Source organism: Lytechinus pictus, chromosome 11 (genome assembly GCF_037042905.1).
Source record: "Lytechinus pictus isolate F3 Inbred chromosome 11, Lp3.0, whole genome shotgun sequence".
Classification (NCBI taxonomy): Eukaryota; Metazoa; Echinodermata; class Echinoidea; order Temnopleuroida; family Toxopneustidae; genus Lytechinus; species Lytechinus pictus.
Window position 1 is genome coordinate 19187266 of NC_087255.1, and position 18296 is coordinate 19205561.

Here is an 18296-nt window from a genome sequence, read left to right on the forward strand (position 1 = left end):
TGATGGATCGTATGACCGGGGATAACAATCATGACAATGTAAAGTGCTCAGAAACCGACGTATGAAGCGCTATATAAATGTAACTATTATTATCATTATTATTAATGTCACATCAAATTCAAATCCATAATTTTGTTGATGAATGAAATTAACCAATTTTACGTCTTCATTCTTTTTTTTTCTGTTGTAGATTTTAGAAGAAGATGAGAAGGATAAAGGGCGAGGTATTCACTGCATTGTATTAAACCAGGCCACTGGCAGCATCATGGCGCAGAAAGTCTTTGATACCTACATAGGACACGAGGACGAGGCTATGGTGTTATTCCTCAATATGGTTTCAGATGGGCGCATCATCATCCTAGCAATTAAGGTATGGAATCGTAGCACATTTTTGATGGTAGAAGAATCGGGAGGAATAACACAAACCCATAATTTATGTTTGATTTCGCCTCCTTTGCCCCCCCCCCCCTCCTCGGGAATGAACTCGTAGCTTATTTTCATGGAAGGAGAATTATTTGGAGGAAGATAATTACCATAAACCTATTTTGCCGCTTCCAGAGGGGGGGGGGGGGGCTATAGGCTAAAGGGGTGGGGGTGGAGTGTCTTGGCTCTGAAAGAAATATTCATGAAATGGGTAACATGGCAGAGGGGGGATATTATACTAACAATTGAAACTAGCTACAAGAAACTACAAGAAAACAATGACAGTAGCCAGCACTGGATAAATCTATGAGTTTCTACACATAAAGCACCTCTTTTGGGTAGAGACTGAGGGCTCTTTTTTTTTTAAACATTCCTCGACACGGTCCATCATTGGCTTTGACTATAAAACGTCCTTAGAAATTATTCCTGGAGTCCTCCTTGTCTTTGGATGAGTGACCTTCACAGAAGGTGAAAATCGTGTCCGACTCTCGTCTTTTAAGTGCAGTTGACCTTTCAGAAATGAAAAGCTCACCTAATCATGTTTGTTTCTATGTTGATTGGAAATAAGGGGATGGGTTGGTGGAGTTGTGGGGGAAGGATGTAGGTGGGGGGGGGGGGGGTCAGAGGGGTGCATGTAGAGAAAGCCAGGCAAGTGGTCATGTGTTTGCACCATCAGGGGACAATTTCATGAAGAGTTTTGTCACTGAGTTTCACTGAATAATGTGCTCTCAGACAATCAGAATATCGGATGCAAGAATTTGCAGTATTTTACAGTAGCTTATAACAGTTTTCAGTGAATTTTTTCATGACCCCCCCCCCCCCCCCCCGAAGATTCATGCAATTTTTTCAGAATGTTGTATGAAGAAACATAAAGTATGAAGTAAGGTGTAATTAAATCCATGATTGAATCAGTTTTGGTTATAAATGTTGAGTTGTTGGTGTCCTGCTACAGCCCAGATATTGAATATGAAGGGTATATTTTGTAATGATGGGCTCATCCATTTTGGACTCACTCATTTGGACAAATTTATTCGGGCGTGCTCTTTATGGCTTGATCATTTGGTCGAGTCAACCGTCTCCAGTTCTTCATATTTTATTCAAAAGAGGAAATCTGTTTTAATCTGTTTAATTATGAAAACTAATAACAAGATGACAATAACCAATAGTGAAAACTTCTATGAAATTCTATTTATATAAAAAACAGACATGAATTCTTGATGTAAATGTTTCATACATATTTCCATTAGTCTAAACAGCGCATGAGAGCTGAGAGGAGGTCTCTCGCTTGTGCAGAGGAGTAGGTATTAGATTAAGTGACATTTGTCCGCTGAGAGAATAGGTTAAAAAGACGGTGTGTTTGAATGGATTAGCTTCTTATCTGGGAAGAGTGCCGACATCATGGACTAGTTTTTTAAGCTACTCGTAGATTTTTAGACATAAAATGTATTTTCTGCTTGTTGAAATTAAACAGTTTTTTATTTTGATTATCAAAAAGCCTCAATATTTTTTACTCAGGTCTTTTCTTTGTCTTTTCCTTGTTTCCTTACTTCATTTTAATGACCTTTGTTGTTTAGAACACTTTATTAACATAAAACGGTGCTGAAAAGTTAGTGAACCCCACCAGAAAATTGACGTATTAAAAGTGTTCAAATTCTGCTGTGTTTTAGATGTTAAATTGTGAAGTCAGGTGATAAAGTATTACATTCAATACAGTTTTGTTTCTCTGGGCTCACCAAACATTGTAATGTTGTCTACATTTAACACCATGAAGGAGTGCATTTTGTTGCGGGGTTCACTAACTTTTGAGCACATACACTCCCCCAGTATATTTTTATAAAGAGAAATTTGCACTTCCTAGTCACTTCATTCTTTTCACTGACAAAAACTGGTGTGTGAAGTCAAGTCAAATGATTTCAATGTCTCTAAAATTGCTTCACATCATTTTTTGGGTAATTTATTTAAACCACATTGTTCTGCACTGAACCCAGGTGAAGCGACTGGGTAGCCGACAGGATTAACTCCTTCTTTGCACCGAGTGCTGGAATCGGTAGCCCAAGCTTAATCGAGGGTAATAATACTCGCACACTGCATCCCATTGGAAAGAATATATCCAGCAATTGTTATCATATTTCAGCAATTCATATATATTTTGCATTATTTGCTTTATTTTTTATAGGATGAAGGTACCTTTCAGATGAAGGAGCAGACGAAACAGATGCTGAAGAACCTAGGGAGTGTGAAGTCTTTTGATCTAGGATGGAGAGATACATGGGCCTTTATCACACAGAAGAAAAATAGACATGGTAAGCTATACCAACAGTTTTTTTGAATAATAATAATAATGATAATTATAATGATAATAATAATTTGATAGAATATAGAACAATAACCCTAGATTTCTGAAAGAAGTCCGGTTGTTGCTTAATATACCAACAGAACATTAAGTTGTGGACAATGGAAATATTTTAATAATAATAATATAATACTAATAATAATATAATGATAATAATAAAAATAATAATAATAATAATATGATTATAATAATGATGATGATGATGCTGATGATGATGATGATAATGATTATGATTATGATATTGATAATAGTAATAATTATAAATATATGCAACATTTGTATAGCACTTGATACAATGTTTCTAAGTGCTGCATACTTATTACCCCGGCTTTAGCACAGCTACCCTGATTAGGTGCTCAAGCATTCAAGGAATTCCTTCCTATTGGGTACCCATTACTACACCTGGGTGGAGAGTGGCAAATGTAGATTAATGCCTTGCCAAAGGTCCTTAGTGCTGTGGTGGGATTTGAATTATGGACTCTCTGGTTCAAAGTCTGAAGACAAAGCCACAACACCTCTTCATAGAGGCCAGGTTTGAGAAGTATACACTGTATGTTTGAACGCAAATAAAAAATTAATTAATCATATTGAAGCATGTTCCAAATGTGTTTATCTGAAAAGTTGCGTTGGATTGCAAATCTTTCTGTAGCACAGAAGAAAAGTTGACATGTATGGTAAGACATTGCTACAGTTACTTGTTCTTGGTCATTTGCTGAAATATTTTTAAAAGCAACTTAAATACGCCAATCTGATCAAGTTGTATTTGTTCCAAATCTTTTTCTGACACAGATTTGGCAGAAAGTGTTATGTTTGAATCAAACTAAAATAAGACTTTAACATTTCTCAAATATGCTTATATGATTGGTTGAAATGAAAGTTGTGTTTGACTTTTGGAGTTGGGTTTGATTGCAAATCTGTTTGCAATTGATTCCTAGAGCTATTTCAGTTTTGTAAAAAAATATTAAAAAACACAAATCAAAATAATAGGGCATGAAAGCATAAAAAGGTGAGACAGTTATTAATATTGCCTTTTTATGATTGCAGAAAAAATGGAAGTAATGAGTCATGTTAATATCTTTAACATACTCGTACACTAATTGAGATACACTGCCATCAGGAATGACTAATACAGAATGTTTTCTTTTCAGATGAATTCATTATTTCTGCCCTATGTATTATTCACCAAAAAATTAGGACAGACTAGACATATTGTCTGGTATTCTGGACTATTCCTTCTTGGTTATGTAAATTACTAAAAAGCAAAGAGTGACTCCAAGATTTTTGTAGATTTATGCCAAGAAACGGAAATATTAAAAGACAAATGTCCAATTCCAGCAAGTCTGATGGCGGAGAAATGTGAATTATGCGTCACTGTGACTGTTTGGGACACTTTAATGGTGTTGTTAAAGTGTCAAATATCCAAATGAAAAAGTCAGAAGGTTCACCAAAGGGCACCTGTAAACCTAGACATTTAAATTGAGAGAAACGATTGCAAGTAATTGGTCTGGGTCCATCTTTCTACAAATGTTCCTCTCATTATTAAATATTTCTTGTTTAATAGACCAATATTGAAAAACTGTTGATCCGAGAGAATGCAACAGCTGTCATTTGTGTAATAATGTACTATTCATATCTGAAAATGACGTCAGTAACATCATTCATTTGTTGAGTTCCTGTCTTGTACAATGCATATAATATCCTTTTGAACTGGAGAGAATGGAGTCTGTTTCAATAATGACACATTTATTGCAATTTTCCCCGTTTAGATTTATTTCTGGTTATTTGAATTGACAATATTCTGTTTGTCATATATTTGATATAAAGAAAGTCTTCAAACTACACAATCCATAGCATCATAAATAAATGTAATGTAATTAATGAATTGAAATGTTAAAGTGGCAGAAATAATTTTTTTATCAAGTTTTTGAATTCCAAGAAAGAAGACGTACACTGTACAAAAAGAAAATTAAATGAAGAAATATTAAAAAAACAAAAAAACAATGATTCTTCAATTATAAAAAGGATTGCATGGTGCAGAAATATGCTGGAAATATACAATATATTCAATCTTCACTGTGTATTAGCATTGCGAATCATCATCCTTTGTCTCATAATCTTTGTTCACCTTTACTAAAGATAGTTCAATGTCTTGCTATAATTCAATATCTAGACTAAACAGATAAATGGGGGGATAATGGAATTATGGTGTTGTTGTTTAGATTTAAATGACCCCTTGGGCAACAAGTTTCTTGATACAATCCTTCCAATCTGTATGAGTTCCAGTTTTCCTTCAAGGCGTGTGTGTCTGCTTCTAAACCTTTTTCTTTTGAAATATTTTGTTTCCTTTGGAAGTAAATTAACATGTACATTTTGTATACTGAATAATGGCCATGCACTGGCATAACGTTTAGGCCAACCCTGGATTTTTAATGCACAGAATAATTTATTTGATTCTGAATATTTGTAAGGTAGTTCAAATACTTTTTAAAACCCCATATTTGGTAACATAGTCACATACTATTTAAGGATAATGTATTACATACAACCAAATTCCAGAATATCATAAACAAAATGATGATAATAAAAATAGATGATTAGCTTGAAAATTACACTTTTAAAAGTATAAGAGCATTGGATAAAGCATGATAAGGATAAGCAATTCAAATGATTCAGTTTCTAAAACATAACGAAAAACAATTGAATAATTCCTTTGAAATTACATTTTGTAAATTGAATGTTGAGCAAAAATATGAGAAATGCATTTATCTACTCAATTCACAGATTTCATATCTAACCTATCATAATGCAGTTCAAATCCTTAAAATTTCAAGTTCCTCTATCTACTTTCGATGTATAAAAACAAGCTCTGATGCCATTACCAATTTGAATTTACGACTCCAGACTATGTTCTCATCCATCATTCTACAAACTGCGGCAGAATTCCTGATATACTATCTCACAACTTGAGATTGCCGTCCCCAGCACAAGCATGCAAAATATTTACATTTTGATTCCTCAGTGTTTGGATTTCATTTTCCCTGGAATTTAAAAATGTAATTAATTGATTATTGGAGCAAAGCATGATGAGGAAGAAATTCAGTTGGATAATTAAGTGGTATGTTCGTGTCTAAATTTCCAAACGGAAGAAATGTTGCAGTGCTGAATATCACATTAAAAAAAGTCTAAATAATTGTCATTCATTTCATTTCTCAATTTTATAGTCTCTCTTATGATCTTCTTTTTGAAGTCATTTTTGTACGCCTTTTTCATCTTTTTACATCCATCTCTTCATCCCTTTCTCTCTTTCCTTCAAAACTAAAGTCTTTGACTTCTCTCATTGCAAAAACATCAACAGACAAACAAACAAACAAACAAACCAAAAACAAAAACTAAACTGAATTGAAAGCAATTTCCTAATGAATCATTGGTCACACAGCCCCAGTGGAAATTATTCTTTGTGCATGTACTTATTTGAACCTTTTAAGCATGTATTGATAAGTTCTAAGTATATGATTTGTAGTATAAGTTCATGTAACAGTAGTTGGTATGCAATGACACATGTAGATTTCATTGATAAATGCTGTATCTATCATGTTTAGAATTATACCAAGTAGTGTGGATGGAATGTACGACATTACAAAAAGATTTGGTACTTGCAATCGGATTGTTTTCTCCTAAAAAGCGTTCCTTTCTTTCAGGCCCCCTCGTAATTCATCAATTAAATGCAATGTCCCTGGTAAGTCCTCTAATTGCTCTTTCTAAATCAAATCTTGATTGATTCTTCAATGGAGAGTGACACATGCCATGAATGCTATAATTGCATTGGCGGCCAGTTTGCTCTTCGGCTCGACTTGATGTCTGCTAATTTCCTAAGACACACATTTTCTTTTGTGGCCTTATCCCATTAGAGGCTTGCTGATGATTTCTTTATTGATAAGGTAATTGTTTGAGAGATATTTTGTTTCTGCTCTCATCGAGTGATGCTAGAAGAGTGTAATTGTTTGAATGGATCCATTTGGAAATTGTATATCAGCATATATGACCACCCCCTCCCCCCCAAAAAAAAGATATTTTAATACAGATTATGAGTAGCCCAATTCTGTGCATTTGTGATTACTGAAAATGAGGGCATTGGTGTTGTGTTACAAATATGTTTGAGTATGCTTTTATGAGTACATGTCAGAGGATGACAGGTTTGAATCCAGCCATGGCGTGTTTTCCTTCAGCAAGAAGTTTACCCACATTGTGCTGCATTCGACCCAGGTGAGGTGAATGGGTACCCAGCATGATTAATTCCTTGAATGCACAGCGTTTGAAATGGCGGGTTGAGCTAATGCCTGAATAATGATAATAGCGTGCCTCATAATAGATTATATCTAAATACTTGTAGATGGTGCTATGAAAATTACTAGTATTATTATGTACATTGTTTATGCATAATCCAGTGATAATTAAACTTTTTGTTTTGGCAAACAGATCACATATCAATTATGTTTTGGGTGTAAATTCAAGCATATTGACATTCCCCCCCCCCCCCATATTTCTGATCCCCCCCCCCCACAATTGTTCTTAATACAGGCCAGGCATTTGCAGAGCAGCTTCACAAAGCACCAGACCTGTCTAGCTGGGGGTCACCGGTCGTACTCAAAGCCACCGTACCTCTCTCATCAAAGGAAGGTGAGTTTAAAGAATTTGAGTTTCAAAAACCTTATTCTTACCATCTGTAAGGTGGTATTACAGTAGAAGTTATTTTAGAACAGAATATAAATGAAAATGTAAAGTGAAACTTTGTTAGAGATTAGACCTGAACACTTTATTCGAAGGAGAAAAAAGATACTAAGATAGGGGCAAGAGAGATGAAGAGAGAGAAAAAGTGAAAGAGAATTACGGAGGGGGGTGCCATCATACAAATCAAAAAAGAAAATATCCTTTAATACAGTAAATTTGAAGTGTATATTAAAGAATGAAAACATTATGCTAAAACAAATAAAAATCAAATGAAAATTTCATATGTGTATCGGATAAGTGGGGATGGTAAAACATCAAAACAACTTTCCACAAAATTTCTTCTTCATGAGATACCGTAGTCCCTTCGCCACTACAATAATGCCAAGTGGGAAGGGAAAGAAACCAATTTGAATGCTAGCAAACATTGACAAGTCGGGTTCATTTAGATCCTCTCGCTGTAAACATGTATATTTGACCCGCTTTCCTTGGCTCTTGTTTTCATTTGTAGAGAGTGAGTGCCAGTGGCCGGAGACGGAGGCCAATGCGCGGAGGAGGGAGTTCTGTGCCAAGGTGGAGGGGTATGGGAGTCTATGTAGCTGTGAGGACCCCGCCCCCATTGAAATGCATCCTGAACAGGTAAATGCCAGTTATGGTAACATTCTCAAATGAGTTTGAACAGAAAAATAGGGCCACAGTACAGCACATAATGTTAGTGACGTTACATCATATAATATTGATTTAGGGATAGCCATTTCAAAATTGATATTGTCAATTACTGTGAAATCATTATGAATGAATTATGCTAATTTATGCATAAAATATGCTCTAATTTATTATTATTATAAGGGTTGATTTCCTGTTACACTCATTTTTTCTCCTAACATTATAACACTCAGATTTTTGTTAAATTATTGAATTCACTTAACATGATTTGTAAATAAAATCACTTTCATGGTTTCACTCAAAACATTCACAAGTTTCTAAATTTTATTTCACCACTGATTTGATCGGTTGTTTTCCCCCTCGCAGTTTGCCAATAATCGTGTCTTCAATGTGCCTGTTGTAATCATAGCAAGTAATAGACCCAACTATCTCTATCGAATGCTCAGCACACTCCTATCAGCGCATGGAGGTAAGTTGATATAAATAATAGCGTTCTCTCTTATTTTCTAAATATGATGATAGTGCCTGCCTTGGTGTGATAGATTAATTAGTATGTAAATTTCCACCTGAAAGGACAATTCCCACATGATAGGACAATATTGTAATGGAAAGGGGTTGCATGGCTGAAATTGTCAGTCCGTGTTTCAACCAAGTCCTATGTAATGGAATGCAGAAAATGCACTATTGTGTCAAAAGGTGTATTAATGATCAAACAAAAAAATATAAAAAACAGCAAATTTTGCCCTGTGGGCATACTGAAGCACATATGGTTCTCTTTTAATCCCTTAATATTTTTTAAGCTAAACTTTGATCTCATTTATGACATATGGTTCATGCATGACCTGGATGGAATATTATGTTTTCAAAAATAAAAATGAAAAATATTGTCTATAAAGTTTTATATGGGCTAGTACATGTATTATATAGGCATTAAAAAACTTTTTCTTTGTATAGAAACATTTCACCTACTTTGCAATAAGAATATTTGGGTTTATAAATCTATTTATGATTTCCTTAGATAACGATGCATCATACTTTTTTGTCTCTCTCTTCAAGTAAATCCTGAGATGATAGTGGTCTTCATTGATGGCTACTTCGAGGAGCCTCTGGAAGTGGTCAAACTCTTTGGTTTGAAAGGAATACAACATACCCCCTTAGGGGTCAAGAATGCCAGGATATCACAGCACTACAAGGCCAGCTTGACCGCTACATTCAATATGTTTCCTGTAAGTAAATATATAGGAGTAGGCCAATTTTTTTTTTAATCAGGGGCCACTTTTCACATGTTACTGCTTAAATCTGTAACATTGGATATGCTTGAACATTGCTCTGAATGGAGATTTCTGGTGCTCCCTTTTTTTGTTTAGTTTCCTGGGCTCTTTTGGGCATTTTGGGGACTAAATCAACCCCAGCCCTCGTTTAATTTTTTCCCTGTATAGGATTGAACTTAAGGTTATCTTTACTCTTTGGATGATGAATAATATTTGTAATTGTCACATTAATACATCCCAACAACGTCTCTTAGTTCTTCCTCTGATCTATAGTATGGTTACCCCGATCATTGGATCCTGGCTTACTCATATATATTGTATACACTTTTTCCGCTCCCTGGGCACAATTCTAACAAGAGTTTCCAAGCTGAACCATTGTGCAATAATGAAGACTGGGGATATATATGTTCTGGGGAACGTTTCATGAAAGGACTTGTCGGACGTTTTATCCGACAAAGTCTGTTTTATCCAACAGTTACCATAGTAACGGTGCTTCTCAGTCAATCAAAATCAAGGAAAGTTGTCAGATCCAACATTTTGTCAGCAAAAGTTGTGATGAAATGCTCCCCTGAGTGCCATGTATTATAGAATAAGGCTTCTAGGGCATCTTCCACGATAACTTATGGACATTGCAGGAAACTTGCTATCAATAGCAAATCTATTCTTGGTTCCCTAGTCTGTCATACGACTTGCGATTGATTACAAATATGCAATCAATTTCTTATCTCCTTCTTGCAACCACAAGTTTAAACTGATTTGCTACAACTGAAATTAATCCCTATCAGTTGAAAAATGTCATTGTAAATTTGTCATTGATTGTAAATATTTTCTTGCAACTTTCCAGTGAAGAATGTTTTTAGAATTAGTTGCCTTTTGGGTAAAGTTATCTCTAGGGCTACACGTACTCAAGGGACGTTTCCACCATGTCAGATGCAATCCAAGAAGTTATCCATGATAATTTTAATCTTTGGGAGTTGTCCTGTTACGAATGAAAGCACCAAATTGAGCAAAATTTTTCTTTTAAGAGGTACAAGAGTTGAAACAGTACGACAGTGCTGTTATTGATGGGTGCACTTTATTAAGAAAAACTCTCAGAAGGAAACCCCTTTCGGTTCCCCACAGATGATGATTCAACCCTTAAATCCCTTAATTTTGATATTCCCATAGGCTTTGTACAGGGACTACCTGGTTCCAGCATTGAATAGGTTAAAGAGACTGCTGTGTCTATGTACTCAAATACAAACATGATAGGCAGCAGAGTTCACGAAAGCGGTGTAGGAAAAGAAGACCGAGTTACACATGAAATGGGTTTAATTAATTCATGAGAGTTTAGAATTCAGTCATTGAATCCTAATAGCTTTTATCTTCATCCTTTCTGCCTGGATGTCTGGAAAATAATCGAATGAAATCCTTGAATGCGATTTTATTTCTTGAGAGATTTAGAAAAGAGAATAAGAAATGTGATTTTTTTGTTTTCGATTGTTCTTTTTGTGTCTGTAGAGGGCGCAGTATGCGATAATCTTGGAAGAAGATCTGGATGTCTCGGAAGATTTCTTCAGGTAAGCCGACTCTATGTGGTGATGGATCGTGGGATTGGGGAGATTGGAGGGAGATTTCGAGGGATAGGGAGAGAGTTGGGAAGAAAGAGAGAGAGAGAAGGGGATGCTAGTCTGCAAGCACAGACTCATATTTGACTCTTTAACCAATTATACCATGTCTAGAGTGAAGACTAGATGCCAAACTACATGTCTGTGTCAGATATAGGCAGCCACATTACATAATGAATCTAGTCTCTCTATCTCAGACTCTGCATGATGCACAATGCGAATTGCAAAAACCAAGGGTCTGTGCTTGCAAACTAGGGAAATGAAGAGGAATAGGGAAAAGTAGGGAAAAGTGAAGGAAGAAAGTGAAAGAAAGAGAGAAAAGAAGGAATGAGGAAAAAGCTGAATAAGGGAGAGCAGGAGAAGGAGGGAATGGATAGAAAAAAGATCGAAAGGGTAGAATTGAGAAGGAAGTAATAAAACTGATGAATGCAGAAGAAAAGAAAGAGAAGGAACAAACAGAGAAAGGAGGGAAGGGGTAGGTAAATATATGAATGGGAAATCTATGAAGAAATAAAGATAGAAGTGAAGGAATGAAGGACATAGTGAAAAATGAAGAAGGGAGTGAAGAAACATCAGAGGGGGGGGGGGTGAGTTACACAGTATAGAAGAAAATGATGAAAGGGAGAATTGGAATGGATGGAAACCATGGAATTAATTAATGAGGAAGTTATGAAAGATTAAAGACAGAAGTGAAAGAGAGGGAGAAAAGGTGGAGGGTGTGAAGAAAAATGGGAAGAGAAGGTGAGCTACACAGTATACGTGTAGAAGGAAAACATGGGAGAGAGGATGGGAATGGGAGGAGAGATTGAGAAATGAAGAAAGGAATGAAGAAATATCAGAGGGAAGAGTGTGCTTAATAGTAGAGGGGAAAAAATGGTTGGAGGGGGGATTGGATGGATTGAAAGAAAGCCATGCAATTACAATGTACTGGTAAATCATTAGGAACAAATATAAGTAGTGCTCAGTGAATTTTGCATATAATAATAATAATGGTGATGATTATGATGATGATGAGGAGGATGAGGATGATGATGATGATGATAATTATGATTATGATAATGATATTGATGATAATAATTATAAAAATATGTATTATAATATTAAAATATAATAATATTATTATCATTATTATTATTATCATTTTATCTTCCACAGTTATTTCAGCCAAACTCTCCCCATCTTGGAGGAAGATAGCACGGTACTGTGTATATCAGCGTGGAACGACCAGGGGTACGAGCATACAAGCAATGACCCCTCCCTGCTCTACAGGATAGAGACCATGCCAGGCCTTGGCTGGATGCTAAGAAGAAGTCTCTATAAAAATGAACTGGAACCCAAGTGGCCCACCCCAGAAAAGGTAAGATTTGATGATTGTCGCAACACTGCTCCCATGTGATGATGATGATGATAATGATGGTGATTGTGATGATGGTGATGGTGTTGATGATGATGATGATGATAATGATGGTGATTGTGATGATGGTGATGGTGTTGATGATGATGATGATGATAATGATGGTGATTGTGATGATGGTGATGGTGTTGATGATGATGATGATGATAATGATGGTGATTGTGATGATGGTGATGGTGGTGATGGTGTTGATGATGATGATGATAATGATGATGATGGGGATGATGATGATTGTGATGATGGTGACGATGCTGCTGCTGATGATGATTATGGTGATGATGAACGATAATGATGATGGTGATGATGATGATGATGATGATGGTGATGGTGATGATGATGGTGATAGTGATGGTGATGATAATGATGATGATAATGATGATGATAATGATGATGATAATGATGGTGATTGATATGATGATGATGATGAGAGTGATGATGATGATGATGATGATAGTGATGATAATGATGACGACGATGATGATGATGATGATGATGGTGGTGGTGATGATGATGGTGAAGGTGATGATGATGATGATAGTGATGCTGATGATGATATGTACAAATCTTCTTTATTTCCATGTAAGATCAATGCCTAGAATACACTGGATACATCAATAATTGTACAGCAAGATTCAATGCAATCCTTTCATAATGTCCATTTCCCCCTTGAGTCCATCTCCTACCATCACTAGTCTGCAGGTACAGACCCTTGGTTTTCACAATTCACATAATATAGAGAGTCTGAAGTAGTGTGACTACATGTACATGTAGATTCACCATGTGCTGTGGCTTGCTTTTTGACACAGACAGAGCCTTTGGCGTCTAGTCTTAACTCTAGACTTGTGATTGGTTAAAGTGTCAAATATGAGTCTGTGCTTGCAGACTATTCTATCACCACCTCCAGTTAAATCCCATTTTAAAGGAAGTCGGTCAACTACCAAGCATTGTTTGTGTGGACATTAACAATAACACTTCACATATATTTTCTCTTTATTTTGCAGCTTTGGGATTGGGATATGTGGTTACGGCTACCAGAGAACATGCAAGGCAGGGAGTGCATTATACCGGATGTGTCAAGGACGTATCACTTTGGGGCAAAAGGAGTCAATATGAACAGCTATTTCCAGGTTTGTTGAAGATGATGATCTTATCTGTAGAGCAATGCATGTCAGGAATATTGAGAGTGGAAACGCTTGAGAAGTGGGCAGGGTGAGAGGCTTGAGTAGAAGGCTGGTATGAGTTGGAGAGGTATGAGAGAGGCTTGAGTAGATGAGAGATGTTGGCTTGAGTCGGCGAATGGAGTTGTAAGGCAGCAGGAGAAAAGAAGACTCTGACGTTCTGTGACTTTTGTATGAAGTTGAATACATTTACCCAGATCCTAATATTTCGTTTTTATTTCTGTAACCTCTCCCACCGTCCCCAATCAGGATCTTTATTTCAAAAAGCGAGCCTTCAACACGGCACCTCACGCCAAGCTGAAGGACGTGGATAAGATGGTCCAAGAAGAGTACGAGAAGGAGATGCACCGTCAGATCAGTCAGGCCAAAGTCCTTGATCACAGGTTATCACCGTGCGACGAGGCCTTCATCCCCGATACGCCCAATGGCGGGGAGACCTACGTCATGTATATACGTGTCTATAATGACAGAGACTTTGATACCTGGTTGTCAACAGCTAAGGTAGGTTTGACTTTCGTTATGAGCTACTGAAATACCTGCTTCTGATTGGCTCAGAACAAATTTGTCATGGAAAATCACTGACAATATTCTTCATGAAACACTCGCCTGGTGTCCATGGACATTCAGACGTATCAAGAAGATTGTAAATATGATAAAATGGCAAAGTGAAATAAATTTATTATAATCTGAAATGTTGGCATCTAGTTGGCTCAGAGCAAATTTGTCACTGAAAATCGCTAATAACATGCATCATGAAACATTATGAAATCTTGCTAGAGGCTTGCCAAACATTGCTACATGTAATGATTGCCCATGGACATCAAGTACTATCATTATTACTGATTGGTCAAATGAATAGAAATACCTTGTTACGAGATTCCTAGAAAAGTAATATCCTTGAATTTAAATAATAAAAATGAAATGAACATGCATTTTAAAATCAAGCTGAGATCGATCTAACATTGTGGAATTAAATAGAAGATAGGAAAAGCAATGATCTCAATGTATATAGAGCCATCTATCTAGAAATATTCTATTCCGAGGCGCAATGTTATTATGATTATTACCACGGCTTTAGCTCGAGCTGCCTTTCAGCGCTCATGCATTCAAGGAATTAATCCTGCCGGATACCCATTCACCTCACCTGGTTTGAGTGCAGCACAATGTGGATAAATTTCTTGCTGAAGGAAAATACGCCATGGCTGGGATTCGATACCCATGACCCTCTGTTTCTAAGTCAGAAGACTAATCCACTGGGCCACAACACTTCGCAACGCTCAATAAAGAAAGTAAGAAGATTTGATGAAAAGCAATCACAGGCTTTTGTGTGTATATCTTTGTCAATACGTTTTTGTTTTATTCTTTGTCTTTTCAGTGCTTCCATATATGGGACCTAGATGCCCGCGGTTTCCACAAGGCAATGTGGAGATTATTTATGAAGAAGAACCATGTATTCATTGTTGGAGTGCCTGCCTCGCCTTATTCGTAAGTTGTTACCTCTGACTTTATTCAGCTCTGTTCAGTTCAGTTCAATTTAGTTCAGTGCAGTTCAGTTGTTGGGGCTGTAACTTTGCCATACATTGGTAACTTGCATGGAATCCTTGATTCTGATTAGCTGTTGATAAGCATTACCATGGTAGTTACCATTGGATGGCAAAGTTACCATAACAAAAATGTTTATGCAGTGGGGCCCAGGACAGTCCCGTTAATTCTGTTCAGCTCTGCTCAGTCCAGTTAAGTTCAGTCTAGTCTAGCGTAGCCTAGTCTAGCGTAGCCTAGTCTAGCCTAGCCTAGTTCAGGATAGTTCCACAACACGTATTTCAGTTAGTTCTGCTCACATACTTGTGAAGCAAAAAAAAAAAAAAAAAATGCACTGCCTTATAAAACTTTTAACTCGTAATAAATTGCAAGCTACTGAAGCTTGAGTAAGATGGAAATAGAATTATCGATCATTGATAAGTTTAATAAAACAGGGACTTTAATTGTTTACAAAGTAAGTACATGTACATGAAGTGACATAAGAATAGGACAAAAGGTTGTCACACGTACAAAAAGGTTGAGTATCTTCTGGAATTGCCTAGAAGATTAAATCTTATCATGCAGTATAAACTTATAATGAATACACATAAAGTTTATTTTGTTCCCCTCTTCTCTTTTATTCATCTCTCCTCTTCCGTCTTATTCGTCAATTTCTGTACTTTAGAAAATACAAGCCAACAGACGTAGAACCAATCTATATTGAACAGAAGAAGGAAGGAAAGATTCGATGACCTATGATGGAGAGAAAGTAAAACTTCTCCGCTCTTCTGTCATTCCATCCTCTGCCAAGGCGATAGTACCATTTATTAAGAGTTTGAAAAGTGATAGAGGGAGAGAGAGGGAGAGAGAGAGAGAAAGAGGATAACATAACTTATAGACATTGTGAGAGGGAAAGAGAGCGAGTGGGGGTGGGGGGCAGGTAGAGAGAGAGAGAGAGAGACTAGAGTGAAGGAAGAGAGTGGGAGTGAGAGAATGGGAATGAGGGAGAGAGAGAGAAGAAAGAAAGAGCAGGGCTCCGTAACACAAAGGTTTGCAATCAATCGCTGAATACCAATGACCAATCAAGATCATCGTTGCATGCGCACTCAGTTTAAAATACTAAACGGGAACCAATCAGTGCGTTTTTTTTTCATATTTGCAATTAATCGCAAACCTTTGTGTTACGGAGCCCTGGAGTGAAAAAAGAAAGAGAGAGTGAGAAAAAAGTGGAGAGAAAGAGGAAGAGAGTATTCACATGAGCAGAATAAAAACATATTTATATGATGGTACATGTATTTATCTATTTGTATAATTTGAATTTTCACACGTTGCCTTGGATTATACACAGATGTATAATAATACACAAATGTATGTCACAAATACTTTTTTTAATCATTGTTAATTATGTCATTGTTGATTGTGTCATAATGTGCAAGTATTGATGAGATGTGAATGAATCAACGTATGAATAACGGATTTACCCATAAAATGCATTTTACCAATATACAACCCCAGAATGGTTTCAAATACATGTACATGTATATCCTACCTTTTTACAATAATGTTTATTTAAGACTTAAACTTATATATAGTCCATATGTGATTCAGCCCTGTCCGTTAAATACTAAAGTTATGAAGTTATGGGAAAATAAATCATGGTAGATCCACTTCGACAACTGATTAATTATTCAATTGCCAAAAGAGATTAAAAAAAAAAAATTGAATTTTCATGTCAGATGAACCCTGGCAAATAAAATAGAATTCACCAATTAAACAGTTTTGATAATTGGACAAATATTATTGAACCACATATTTTTCAGGTAGAATACTAGGCAACTCTGCGACTTAAATTCAACCAGTATTTTGTATAAAGAATTACTGTGATAGGTGTGAGCTTTTTTGTGTGATTCTTTGATATGATGACCAGTACTTCTACGGTAGAGTACCAAAAACTTAGTAGCAGTACAATGTTATGGAAACCTTTGATAAATCATGCTTAAGTTATTTATTATTGTACATTTAAATGTAGATGATGTAGGGTTCCATTTTATCATGTAACAATAAAAATTGTTGTTAATCTTGATGACTTCCCCCAGGCCTGGAGAGCTTTTCATGAAAAACTTAGTCATTGATTGTCAGTGACTAAGTTGTTCCCAGCCAATGAGATGCAAGGGTTTACGGTAGCTTATAAAATCGTCAGTGAAAATCACTGATTATTTGCTTTATAAAATACTCTCCTGGTGCATTGTGGGTACCTAGGGATTTAGTTAAGAGTTGATGAACCGAGGCAGGTTTTATAATCCACCAGTAAATAACTATATCCACCCCAAGATCATGGGATCAAGTTTAATCAATAATTTTATTTTGTTTTTCTCCAGGAAACATATTTTATGTACATGTAGGTTAAGACATTTATTATTTTGATTGAATACGATCTTTATCACTACTTTTTTCATATCTTTTAGTTACTTAATAGCCAGGGTAATGCGTTGTTGAATTTACATGTAGAACCACGCTTCACTGTTGTCTTATTAGATCATACATTTTAATCTTCTGTTGAAATTCTTGTGTGTGATAGAAAGATCTTATGAAAAAATGTTTTGTCTTATGTTGTTGCATATGAAGAGTTTCTTTTGAGACAGGAATAAATCATTTATCGAGGGAAACCGAGATGCCTGCCTGTATTTATATAAAGAAATTATTAATTTAAGTTTTGAATGGAGGTTAATTATGCTCTTTTCTAACTTTGAAAATGAAAAAAAAAATAATTGATTTTCTTTCTTTTCAAGAAAATGTGAGGAAGAACCACTAAGAAAGTTTAAAATGTTGCAAAAAAGGAAAAAAATTAAGTTGGCACAGAATTTTGATAAGGGGTTTGTCCTGTTTGGAGAAGAAACTCTTCATATCCACTTGTACGTGTCATGTAATCAATTGTATAGTGATATTTGATGATATGATGATAAAATGCGAGAACAAATCATATGTAAGAGTACTGATTATTGTGTGTCGGGAATAAAAGTAGTTCAATTGCATTTGTGTGGATACATAGAGCCCGGTGCTCAAATGGTGCTAACCCTATGCAAATGTGAAATTAACAAAATTAGCGTAACAGTTATTGTCGCCATCTTGTGTCCAGTATAC

General features: G+C 35.9%; 1 protein-coding gene across 1 annotated transcript; it reads left to right on the top strand.

Annotated features, from left to right (window-relative positions):
- The first annotated feature begins 195 nt into the window (after positions 1 to 195).
- On the top strand, positions 196 to 18132 carry LOC129270934 (protein O-linked-mannose beta-1,2-N-acetylglucosaminyltransferase 1-like). The gene is made up of 12 exons (XM_054908275.2): positions 196 to 370; positions 2600 to 2726; positions 7355 to 7453; positions 8013 to 8140; positions 8534 to 8636; positions 9224 to 9393; positions 10939 to 10997; positions 12201 to 12402; positions 13461 to 13586; positions 13887 to 14138; positions 15013 to 15122; positions 15841 to 18132. The coding sequence occupies exons 1-12, from the start codon at positions 266 to 268 to the stop codon at positions 15905 to 15907; spliced, it is 1548 nt and encodes a 515-aa protein (XP_054764250.1). The 5' UTR covers positions 196 to 265; the 3' UTR covers positions 15908 to 18132.
- Positions 18133 to 18296: the final 164 nt, after the last annotated feature.